Source organism: Heptranchias perlo, chromosome 23 (genome assembly GCF_035084215.1).
Source record: "Heptranchias perlo isolate sHepPer1 chromosome 23, sHepPer1.hap1, whole genome shotgun sequence".
Taxonomy (NCBI): domain Eukaryota; kingdom Metazoa; phylum Chordata; class Chondrichthyes; order Hexanchiformes; family Hexanchidae; genus Heptranchias; species Heptranchias perlo.
The window spans coordinates 20972720-20984640 of NC_090347.1; the positions used below are offsets into that span (position 1 = coordinate 20972720).

Consider the following 11921-nt stretch of genomic DNA (forward strand, 5'->3'; position numbering starts at 1 on the left):
TCATTGATAGTAAGCTATGAACAGCTGAATTCTGAACACATCACTGGTTTACAAGAAGACACACTGCTTTGAATCAGGATTTCCATCAACTCCTGATAAAGGTTTACCATTTACATATCTCTATCACAGTCCATTTGATCATTTGTTTACAAAAAAAACTTAAGAAAATATATTTTCCACAAGATTGATTTGCCTCTTAACTTGTAATGTTATTCTAGGTACACTTTAGCATTTAACTAAATATATAATATTCAACTGGCTGAGTGCTGAAAAAAGAGTGATTGGGGAACATTTGATGCTGGAGCATGAAGTATCATGCCTGTGTAATGAGTGAATGGAAAATGGTTAGACATTCTAATTCTATATTTGTTTCAAAACTATGCTTGGATCATATGTTGCTCTGAAAGAGAGCTGACTGTAGGTACAGACATTGCAATGAATGTAGTTGGCTCCAAAATACCATGCAAAACACAGACTTTGTGAAATAGCTTGCTCTGAATCTAGATACAGTGTTGCTTATCTGTGAATTAATCTTGCATTGAAATTCCATGTCATGAGATTTATGTTTTAAAGATTGATTAAAATTATGATTGCATTGAGTTTTATTTATTTTGAGAGGAATCCATATAGATGCTGTGACCTTTGCCCTGGAAAGTGGCCGTTGCAGTCTAAGGATCTATAGAGGAAAACAGATGGTGCGACATATGTTCTTGAGAGAATTGTCCACAAAACTCTGAATGTTCTCCGTGTACATCATTTCTAATCTTAATAAAAGCCTTAATACTCTGACAATTTCACATTACTCTGAATCCTTCATGGATTGTTGAGTAGTTGTTTTGATTGCAATATCCTGATAAAACAAAAATCAATCAGTGTCAGATAATATATCTAATGGCTACACTAGTGTTAGCCTGGCTACCTGTATCAGAATGTAGCTGGTTTAAAATTGCCACCAGATGGCAAGACTTTTACTTCATGTGTCAGATGAACATTTCTCTCCCTCCCAGTGGCCGTAAGCCAACGACCAGTGGTTTTTACTGCTGGTCTCCTATTCTCTGGACCCAATGACTCAATCGGAGATAGCTGTTGGATTTTTTACAGGGTGGCTGGGTTCCCCAGGATTCATTGGCTGTGGACTGGACCCATGTGGCCATTCAAGCACCGTTCTTGGATGTCCCGTCACACATTAACAGGAAGGGGTTCCACACCTTCATTGTTCAGCTAGTTTGTGACCACAGCCACAGGAGCATGCATGTAAACATGTGTTTTCCTGGCAGCTGTCATGATGCACTCCTCCGGAGACAGTCTTCTGTACCAGGTCTGGTAACACAGACTGTAGGAAAGCATGGCTTCTGGGGGATAAATGGTGGCCCTTGCAAATATGGCCCAGTCTGGAAGCTCTGGTCTTCACTCCTAGCCATGGGTTGTGTGGGCTGGCTCGATTCCAGGCCATAATTCCCGAGAATGGACACCAACGCTGTAAATTTTCTTGGCAGATGATCAGCAGAAACCCCATTTACGCAGTGTATCTGGGTTTTTTCATGATCTTCTGCTGATGTCCCAGCAGCTGGTTGGGAGAACCCCTGAGAAAAGTCTATGGAAATGCCAAGATACACATAAAACATTTAAATGTAATTGAAAATCTTGAAAGAAGGAGATAATCAAATGAGAGTTTTCCAGTTTTCAGGCTACTGATATATTACTGTCCCAGAACTTACAGAATGCTGCCTCTTTTGTTTATTTTGCCTTAATGATACTCATTAAGTTAGGAATGAAAAATTAAATAATTCATTGTAAAACATTGGCCAAATATTTCTCAAACTGAGAAATGTTCTTACTCATATTCCACATACTAGTACAGAAGTTAAGCTACCTAGTTCACAACTTTGTGGATATGGGTTTGAATCCTAATAGTTCTCACATCTATTAGTCCAGACTTTTACTTTGAAGACCTGTAGTAGAAACACCACAATCCTATTGGCATCATGAACAAGTAGATGGGTGTAAAAGTCCCAAACTGTTACTGACAGCCCCAGGTGTTGTTTCAGGTGCTAACCAGAAGAACTCAATGAAGAAAATTAAGAAACAGAATCTGCCCTGTTTTCAGCAAAAAAGATAAAATGTCACCATGTGTTGGAGGGGAAGTTGCTTGGTGTTAAGTTTTGACACTCTTTGGGCATTCTGCCAGTCCTGCTGCAACAGAATTGGCTGGCTTGTCAGAAGTGCCATTAATAATTTATCGTTGTTTTCATTCAAAGTGGTAAGGCAGCAGATAACAAAAGCAATTTAAATTTTAATATAACCCTATATGGGTCTTCCTAGACTTCTATTAAAACTAAACGAAGAATTTCAACAGAAATGGATAAGCATCCACAGCTGGGATCAGCAAGATATTAAAGAGCTAAAGATAAACCTTTTATTCCTATATCAACTACAGTGCAATTTCATCAAATCTGACTTGTAATCTGCATGAGTAAATTATATGATATTTTTGTCTCTGCAACATTAAGCCAAGAGAAATGTGATTTTACATTGATTACTTCATAAATAATCTTAGGATTTAGTTGTGTTATTTTCCACAAAGTTTTAATTATACTTTTACAGGGAGCGTAAGCTATTTTTATACACTTTTTTTTCACTTTGGAAAAATCGCGATAACATAATTTCACATTGGAGAATACAAACCATTAACTTTTGTCGCTTTAGCTTAAAATTCTGAACAGGGAAAAAGCAATGACGATTTCCATCATTCAAGGATAATTGGGTGATGCAATGGTTTGAACATCCTTGGACAGCAAACATTTTCGCAACTTGGAGTTGGGTTAAATTATACCTCAGATAGATAGGATGAAGGTGTTTATGCTAGTGAGAATTTTGTGGGGTACATTGTGTCAGAACAATGCTGTTTGTCACCTCAGATATCTAGGCCTAGAAATTTGATTGTGCTGTGCCTGTAAAATGGGTGCCTAAGGGTCCAATTCAGGAAGTCCGTTATAATATTTAAAAAAGGTCCTATGCTGGTTCTAGGGCCCTTTTGTGAAATTGGTGGGCTGTGGGATCTGACTCACCACATGATAAACTCACCCAGAAACTCACGGCACTAACTGTCATCAAGGACCTCGTGGAAGTGCTATTTAAAGGCTCATCCCCTCAATACAGGTTCATTGCTGTTTTGTCCTCTTAGGCTACAAGATAGCTTCTGTGCCTTATTTTAGCTATTTTCTGTGTTCCACAAGTGAATTCTGACTTCTGGGAACAACTTTGTGTTGGTGCTGGACTGCTTTTGCCTACTTTGCAAATGGATTATTCCAGTCATGGGCAGCCTGGTAGGAGGAGCGGAAACAGCGAAGAAGGCATGAGAGAGCAGGAGCAGCTGGGAGAAAAGGGAGGAGGAGAGAAGACAATGGGTCTTCAGGGAGCACTCCTCATACCTCAGCTTCACCCAGGAGCAATGTATGAGGCATCTGTGCTTCACCAAGAAGGCTATCACTGAGCTATATCACCTGCTGCAGCTACAACTGCAGCCCCAAACCAGGGCATGGAAAGCACTGCCTATAGCTGTCATGATCACCGTGGTGTCGAAAACTTAATTACCTATTATACACAATGCATTAACTCCAAGCACTTAGTTTCAGACAAGTAAGAATTTTAATTAAAAGAAACTTGAGCTCAAGGGAAGAGTGTCTAAGACAATGGTTAGAACAACCTCTTCACTGAACATAGGAAACAGTTAACTTTTATACAGTTAATTCAGTTACGCGCACCTGTCGTAGAATATGGGCGTACACATACATTCTTTATTGGTTCAAGTGGTTAGTCAATCAAAATAGGGAACCCACCCTCTGGTTCCTCATGACTGCCTCGTGATTTTTGAACACAGGCCTGGGAAAGTGCCTTTCCCCTAAGAAACTGTCTTTATTATCAGTTCTGTACTCAGTCTCAAGGCTATATGGTCATTCATTTCTGTTAGTCAGACAGTTATCTCATAAGCAGACAATAGCTCTTCTGTGTGTCTTTGGTGAGAACTGAAACATAAGCTTTCTATTATATTCAGCTGGTCAGCTAACATGGTCAACTTATCCATCATGCTTTTCAGCTTTATGGTTTAGGTGTATTAGAAAGTTAATTTGGTCAGGCATTTCTTTATGGTTTTCCACAGTGGCCCTTAACTTTTATGCCACAAAGTCGCCCAGGCAGCAGCAGGTGACATCAACAACATCTCACAGTTTGTTGTGCACCGCTGTATCAGGGAGCTCACCGAGGCTCTCAACACCAGAAGGAACACATACATCACATTCTCCATGGACAGAGTGAAGTATTGCAGGCTTTCCAAGGTCCAAGGTGCCATTGACTGCACCCACGTTACCCTGTGTGTTACCAGATTGCCAGCTGCATACAAATCAGGCATCAAAATGGCTCAGGCCACACAGCAGTTAGAACAGGTGGGCAGAGAGTGCGCTCTGCTCACTGACTGCCTAATCTGCACCTAAGCTGAAATTGGCCCCTAAAAATGATCTTTTGAAATGTTTGAAAATATAATTATGAAAATTTTAGTGCATTCTGTGACCACTAACACACCAAATAGTCCATCCCCATTTTTGTTTTTGTTCAGCTTATTTTGGTTATTTCTGAAGCTTTCTTCACTGAAACTCTTCAGATTTGGATTTTTCAATGTAAACAATAGAATGGCAGAAACATTAGGGGCCTGAAAATAAGGAGAATTCCTCCATAATTAATAAATGAAACCTTAGGAATGCATGACTTTGAAATGTGCAATTTCTGAGAATGCAATTTCATTAGCGGATCATTGACTTTGGAGAAAAACATTCTCCTGCTTTTTGTTAAGAGGAATTTCACTGTCCAGATTCCAGCCTTTTTTACTTCACACCCTGTTAGATATAACTGAATGCTGTATTATATCTTTGCTTTTGCCAATTACCATGACAGCCTAATTTGTGCCAGAGTGTGGAAAAGTACTTAGCATTTAGAACCAAATTGCTTTGAAAATAAAATTAACTCGTTTTGTAGTAATATTGACGACAGGCTAATGAAATACTAACAACACATTTAAAAATGAGGTTTCAGTTGCTAATATAAAATACTTGCACCCTATGAAGTACAACTGGTATAAATTCTCTTCTGTCATATCAATAAATGTCAAACACCAGTAATCTGAATTTAATCTTTCAAGAGCAGCATGAAATATGATCCTGAGGTGGAGGAAGAATATAATCCAAAGTTAATAACTTGCAAAGCTAATGTTCCTTGTCTTGTGTAAGATTTCTACAGCTGTATAAAGTTTTTCTGGATGGTAATCAGATCAGAGAGCAGATTCCTTATTGGCAGTGAGCAATAGAGATAAAAAGGGTTGTCTTGACCTGGTGCAGTTGAAATATGTCTCTTATACACAATTTCTACAAACTTTTTGGCAGATAAGTGTTACTTACCATTCGTTACACATGGAACACAGATAATACAAGGATTACATATAAGTATTTTTTTCAAATGTAAGAAGTGTTTTGTTCACAGTAATGGAAGATCTATGTACACAAGTAGATGGAAATTTCTGGGACCATACCCACAGAGGTTTAACAGGCCATACTGAGTTATTTTTGTGCCTTCAAGAGGTTTATTAACCAACTGAGCTACTTTATGATATTTATTGAATTATTGATCTAATTGGTCATTTGAAAATAAGAAATGTCTTTTGTATGATTTCCCCATGTATTTGAGATGGACTTTACCACATGTTGACATGAGCCCAAGACACATATAATAAAGGGATCTAGAGGGAACTCAGTCAGTTTGATAAGCAACACAGTATGGTGGCAGGAGTGGAAACTGGAATGAAAATAGAGAAAAAATACTTTTTATTCATTTGATTGAAGTATTAATCCGAATCTCAATGAATTACACTACACCAAATAGGTACTGAATGTGTTTTGGGACATAGTGGCTTCTTTGGTTGCATGGTACTGAGTGAAATGTGGTGATTCCCAGATTCCAATGGCCAGGGACTTTTTGCAGCATCAGATTTATTATCACTGAAGAGGATCTGGACTTATGTTTTTTAAAATTATTTTTAGTATATTTTCAATGCACTTTTAATATTATTTGTTTGTTATTCAGTACGCATAAGGTTTTTTGTTTTAATCAGTTTAGTGCTTTTATTGTATTTATTGCAACTCGTATATGTTTTTTGATTATATTTAAAATTGTAAAACAGAAAACTCACTTACGGCCAACAGAAAATAATGCCTCTCACCCACACACAAACAGCACATTATTGGATTGAAAGAAGGATCACAGGAAGTGCTAATAATCTAAAGCATGGGTTAATTTTTTTTTTAAGTACTAGATTGTCGATGAGAACACAAGAACAGTAAGGAATATTTGACTTGGGTATCCTAGTACATTATGATGAAACAATTTAGCTACTGAATGCAATAAAAACTTTATAATAGAGAATACAAAGTTATAACCCCAGTCCAACTAAATAAAATTCAGTTAACATGCTCTGTTAAAATGTGACTCTTGAATTCCCTTATATAATTTACAGTTTGTCGCTTACAATTTTTAATTGTACAATGCTGGCTGCATTTTGCTGCAATATCTGGGTGAGGAATATTTGGTTCCCCAATCCGTAATCAGCAGCTTTCAGGAACTACTGAAATACTGTACAGCTCCTGGAATCAGACCAAAAGAAGCTCACATTACAGGCAATAAGGGAGCATTCAGATTTTTGGATTTCAAACAATATGGCAGTCATTTCACAGCACACTTTTGCACATACGAATACCTGCACATGGGAAACAAATCAAATAAAAGCATATTATTCAGGCGGCTAAGATTGTACATTATTTTATTTGTAGAGTCCTCTTTTGAAGCATATAAATATTGTAAAAGTGGGCCCAGTACTTTGTGTATTGCCTTCACTATGTTATGGAGGGGGGAGAGGTAAATAGTACTGACAGAGAAGAGTGCTCACATATACATATCTTCTGTTTGGCTGGCATTCAGCACTCTTCAAATTACATATATAAAGCTTGGGGTGTGAGGAATAGTAATTCAATTACACCTGACTTCATAATGAAGAACTATGTTAGTGGATTTGGAAGAAGTCATACATTTAGATGACTGTGCAATCAAAGGTTGATAGATAATTTCATGCCTAGATGCTCGTATCTCATACCTAGATGCAATCAGTTGTGTGTTATGTGTCTCCAGTGAAGCCTGTACATGCTAATGCTTCTTTCTGGGTAATCATGGGCTGGATTGTGCTATGAGCAGCGAACGAATGGTGCCCGCCGTTCGTTAGACTTGCACTTGACCATAGACTTTCCTTGAGCTTTTGCCAGAAAGAATGGCGCCCTTTACAGGGCATCTAGGACCTGTGTGAACAGGGCAAGCAACTGTCTATCCCCATAACCAATCAGATTGAAGCATGTTAATAAGCCACACAGAGACTGAACCAGGAAGTGAATGTTAGAATAGTAAATTCAATGTCAAATCAGGTATAGAAAGTGAAATAAAGAATGACTAAAATAGGTGGGATTTTTAAGCCAAAATTAGTGAGTCTCACTCCAAAAAGGGAGATTTGATAGACATGATAGTCTACACAGCCAAATAGCCCACCAACACTTACTGATACATAAAGAATGGCATGGTATCAGAAGGCCAATGTCACCTACAGAATCTTAGCTCCTTAGCTCAGCAGGAATTGCCATATTCAGAAGGAAGGAGGGAAATGTGGTGAGGGAAAAATCATGCATTTCTCTTCTACAAAATTGTATTTTATACTTATGTTAAAAAAATGTGAACCACACAGAGCAGGATGATCCCAGGCTTAATGCCCTGTCTGTGCTATTAGCTGAGCACAGCTGGGGCAGTGGTAAGGGTGCTACAATTGGCTTCAGTACCCCTGAGTTAGGGAGCGGAAAATCAGTTGGAGTGCCCACTTCTGTTTGGGCTCAGCTGTCATTCTATCCTTATGGTCAAACTGCTTTCTGACACTGTCAGGAATCGCACATTAATAAAGGCAACTTGGGCAAAGTACTGGAGACTGTCAGCATCTGTTGAACTGTATCCCAGCAAGAAATGAATACCTCCAGGAGAGAAGAGGAGGGCAGAAGGAACTAAGGACGGCAAGAAAATAACTTACAACTGGGAGATAATACTAAAATGAAAAACAATCCTGAAGAATTGTTTGGATTGCACTTATGATGGTGTTAAGTGAGTTCTAATGGATTAATGAAGACTTAAGGTCAGATGGACCCAGACTGATGACTCTTAAACCATATTTTGAATGGAATTAAAAATAAGAACAGAATAGCAATTATCAACTCAGTTAATGTTTAATTCAGTGACTGTAACTACTATAATTGCAAAATATGCACATTTTACAATTCTCAAATAAAGAGATGTAAACAAAACAAGTTTCCACACAAACTTTACATTAATTTGACAGAAATAACAGGTTAATTTAAGTTCATTGGAATGTCCCAGCACATGGATAATCTTCCTCTTTGCAAATTCAAATAGTAATCTCTTTGAGTTCTATTCTGTTTAACAGCAGCAAGCCTTTCTCAGGAAATATATAATACAACTTACCATCTTGAGGATCCCCTCACTTCTTCACTTTACTGTTTAACAGGCAAAATATTCAAAGTCAGTAGTTTTGTGTAGTAAGCCTGGAACACTAGTTCATAATGCAAAGTCAAAGAGCAACATCTGGAACTATGCCTGAGATTGACATGACCGGAATTTAATTGTTTTCATTAAATAATTAACATTATTATTTACAAGCCAAAATGAGTTACCTTTTTATTACAATTCCATAATCTCATTTATAGTCATTTAAAATAGATTGTGATTTTTGTTACAAGTGTGGCATAAACCTGAGGAAGACATTACACACATGAATTTACGAACTAAAAAGTAATGACTCTTGTGCCAGCAAGCTATCCCATTCAGAATGACGTTGCTCACATAAGAAAAAAGTCCAGAGTAAGGAGAGGTAGTTCAGTCCATCAAGTTTACTCCACCCAGAGACCATGTGTGTTTATTTTATCATGGACTTCCTTCCATCCTATCATGATAGGATAAAAACACACCATCTGTTGATCCCCCTAAGTTCCTTCGCCTACTTACCCCAAAATAAAATGGAGCGATAGATGAATCTCAATTCGAGACCCCACCAGGGGAGCCGCTTAGGCAGAAATTCACTGGCAACTGCTTTAAACTACCGCAGGGATCGGAATTTCAATCATAAGCGTTATATTTCTTTCCCTTTTGATCTGAGGGCTTGGATTCTGATGGGACCCAAGTCCTGATGTACAATCATTTCAAGGGACAGGAATAACACCGGGACAGAATAGCCTAGAGTGGGACCCGATCAATGCCTCTACCGCTCAACCAATGGCTCAAGGAAGAGTGCAGGAAGATGTCTCAATAACTTTAAGGAGAAATATATCCAGACCGAAATAATTACAGAAAAATGACACTTTGGGTTATTTACAGATTATAATTTCAGGGTAAAAGGGATCAGGAAACGAACACCCAGGCAGTTCATACTTGTGTCTTGACACATTTATGATAACTATTTATTAAGATTCACGCTGTTTAATCGAACGTTGTTTCGCAAATAGTTACAGAAGATACATTTTTGCTTTCAGTGAGAGTTTGATCACAGCTCGGGTATCCTCTCCAGTTGTTAAACTGCGTTTTAGAAATGTCATTGGAAGCTCTGTAGGATAGCAGGATCGAAGAGCTGGATGGAGTCTGGGACATGGTCAAGTTGGAAGCTGAAGAGAATCGCTCCCTGTAGTTTTTCTTGATCCTTTTTACAGACCTGTACAAGTTTCCTATGAAACAGTAACAAAGGGGGTTGAGACTAGAATTGGTGAGACCCAACCACTGGGCAAACGATCTAACGTGAAGAATCCAGCCTTGGTGGACATCATCCTGTTGAGCGTTCGGCATATTAAAGTCGATCCAGATATCAATCACATACAAGGGCAACCAAGACAAGGTAAAGAGAACGACCAGAGCAACAACCATTTTGGCAATCTTCTTGCGTGCCTTCAGCCTGCAGCTGTTCCCCACTAAATGTCTCTTGTTGCCTTCCTGAAACCCGTCGTGGCTACTCCAAAGGCGACGGACAGTTAGAAAGCAAATGATGAGATTGAAGAGCACGGGGAAGCCGTACAGAGCGCAGAAGAGTAAGAAGTTGTAACCTTGCCTTAGTTTCACATACGGCCAGCTTTCTGTGCACACTGGGATAGTCAACCTCCCGTCCAAGAGCAGCAAGTTTTCAGTTTTATTCATGAAGATTAAAGGCATGCAGATCCCCGAGGATAAAATCCAGACGGCACATATCATCCAAAAGATCTTTCTCCAGGTAAAGAAAGACCTGGCGTTGAGAGGGTTATGAACACTGTAGTAACGGTTAAGACTGATCACCGCAAGGCTTAAGACGCTGGCGGAGACCGCAACTGCCTGGACAAATGGGACAGCCCTGCACATAAAGTCTCCGAATACCCAAGCGTTGTAGACTTGGTGGCCAAGAGTAACAGGCATGCAGATACATACCACCATCATATCGCAGATAGCCAGGTTGACCAAGAGACTCCGGGTAGCTGTAGCTCCAGCCAATCGGTTTCTTTTCTTCCTGGTGAGAGCCCTCAACGCCATGATGTTCCCCACTAACCCAATGATGAAGGACAGAGAATAAATGACCTCCAAGACAATGGTTGTGGGCTCATAGCCGGAAAACAGCAGATTGACGTTTAAATGGATAGATTCCCAAAAGCTCAGATTGCTGTTGGGAGGGAATAAGGAAAAGTTCCTGGGAAATCCTGCGAGTAATTCCAAACTGAACTGAGTTACATTCATGTTGACAGATTTCGTTCACTGAAGCATTGATTAGCTGCACAGTTGGCAAAGTAGGACGAGCTCACATTTTACCAAACACTGCCGCTTCCTCCACGCTACAGTGTGAGACTCAGCCTTTCCCAATTCTACCTTCTGGACAGCTCCTATTCACACGGATCCGGCTCCTCACACCGAGAACCAGGGAGAAACATTCAACACAAGCAATAGAAAGCTCATCACATCAAAGGACTGGATTCCGACTCAGGGGATCACCGAGAGCTTTTGCTGATTTGAATGCTGATCCAAAAGTTTCGATGAATATCTGAGCCTTGTTATTTCTTTGCAAAAGTATATTAAAAAAACCATTCAGCAGTCTGTTAGGGCGAAATAAATGTTGGAGCTGAGAAGACTTCCCCCAGTTCCTCAAAGGCAAGCTGCTGGTTGCATCTGACAGATGGAACTGTTCCTCTGCAATGACGAGCCTCAAGAGCAAGGAGATGGTCTGAGTCTCGCTGGAAGCAAGCGAAGCTCTCGTTAGTCTTAGGTAGGTGGCGATGGCGAGCAAATGAAGAGCAACTCACCTTCTCATCCATCGTTTCGCTCTCTCATTTGTTCTTTTCCTTAATCAGAACTGATTTTGTTTCCATTATTTTCATTCGATTATTGTTTTCATTTATGGTTACGGCAATGCTAATTTAAGTTCAACTTGTGTTGTTTGGTAATGTTTTACACCGGCGCGTTTCTGTCCCCGAGGTATCTGTAAACATACAAATGTGATGGACAATAACATCAATTAAAGATAATAAGGATAACACAAAGTACAATATCATGGTTATTACCGTCATGTAGTCCCTTAACTTCTGATTTTAGGGTTAACCCCAATTAAACCTGATAATTACCCTTAAAGATAATTGTTTTTGCCTCTCCCAGGAGATTACACGGCTCCTCCCATCAAAAGCAAAATACTGCGGATGCTGGAAATCCGAAATAAAAACAAAAAAATGCTGGAAATAATCAGCAAGTCAGGCAGCATCTGTAGAGAAAGAAAC

At 39.2% G+C, this 11921-nt stretch overlaps 1 protein-coding gene across 1 annotated transcript; it reads right to left on the reverse strand.

Moving 5' to 3' along the window:
• Positions 1 to 1280: 1280 nt before the first annotated feature.
• LOC137341451 (neuropeptide FF receptor 1-like) lies at positions 1281 to 10893 on the reverse strand. Its single transcript, XM_068004563.1, has 5 exons — positions 9652 to 10893; positions 8883 to 8897; positions 6699 to 6799; positions 4259 to 4389; positions 1281 to 1594 (listed from the first exon to the last, which is right to left on the reverse strand). The coding sequence occupies exons 1-5, from the start codon at positions 10891 to 10893 to the stop codon at positions 1281 to 1283; spliced, it is 1803 nt and encodes a 600-aa protein (XP_067860664.1).
• Positions 10894 to 11921: the final 1028 nt, after the last annotated feature.

Excerpts from the sequence above, each read along its gene's own strand:
- LOC137341451 (XM_068004563.1), bottom strand. The coding sequence starts at position 10,893 with ATGAATGTAACTCAGTTCAGTTTGGAATTACTCGCAGGATTTCCCAGG. Across the intron at positions 4,390-6,698 it reads TGTAATGTGAGCTTCTTTTG|CTGGCAATCTGGTAACACAC; the intron begins GTCTGATTCCAG and ends ATTTGTATGCAG. Across the intron at positions 1,595-4,258 it reads TTCTGGTGTTGAGAGCCTCG|ACTTTTCTCAGGGGTTCTCC; the intron begins GTGAGCTCCCTG and ends GCATTTCCATAG.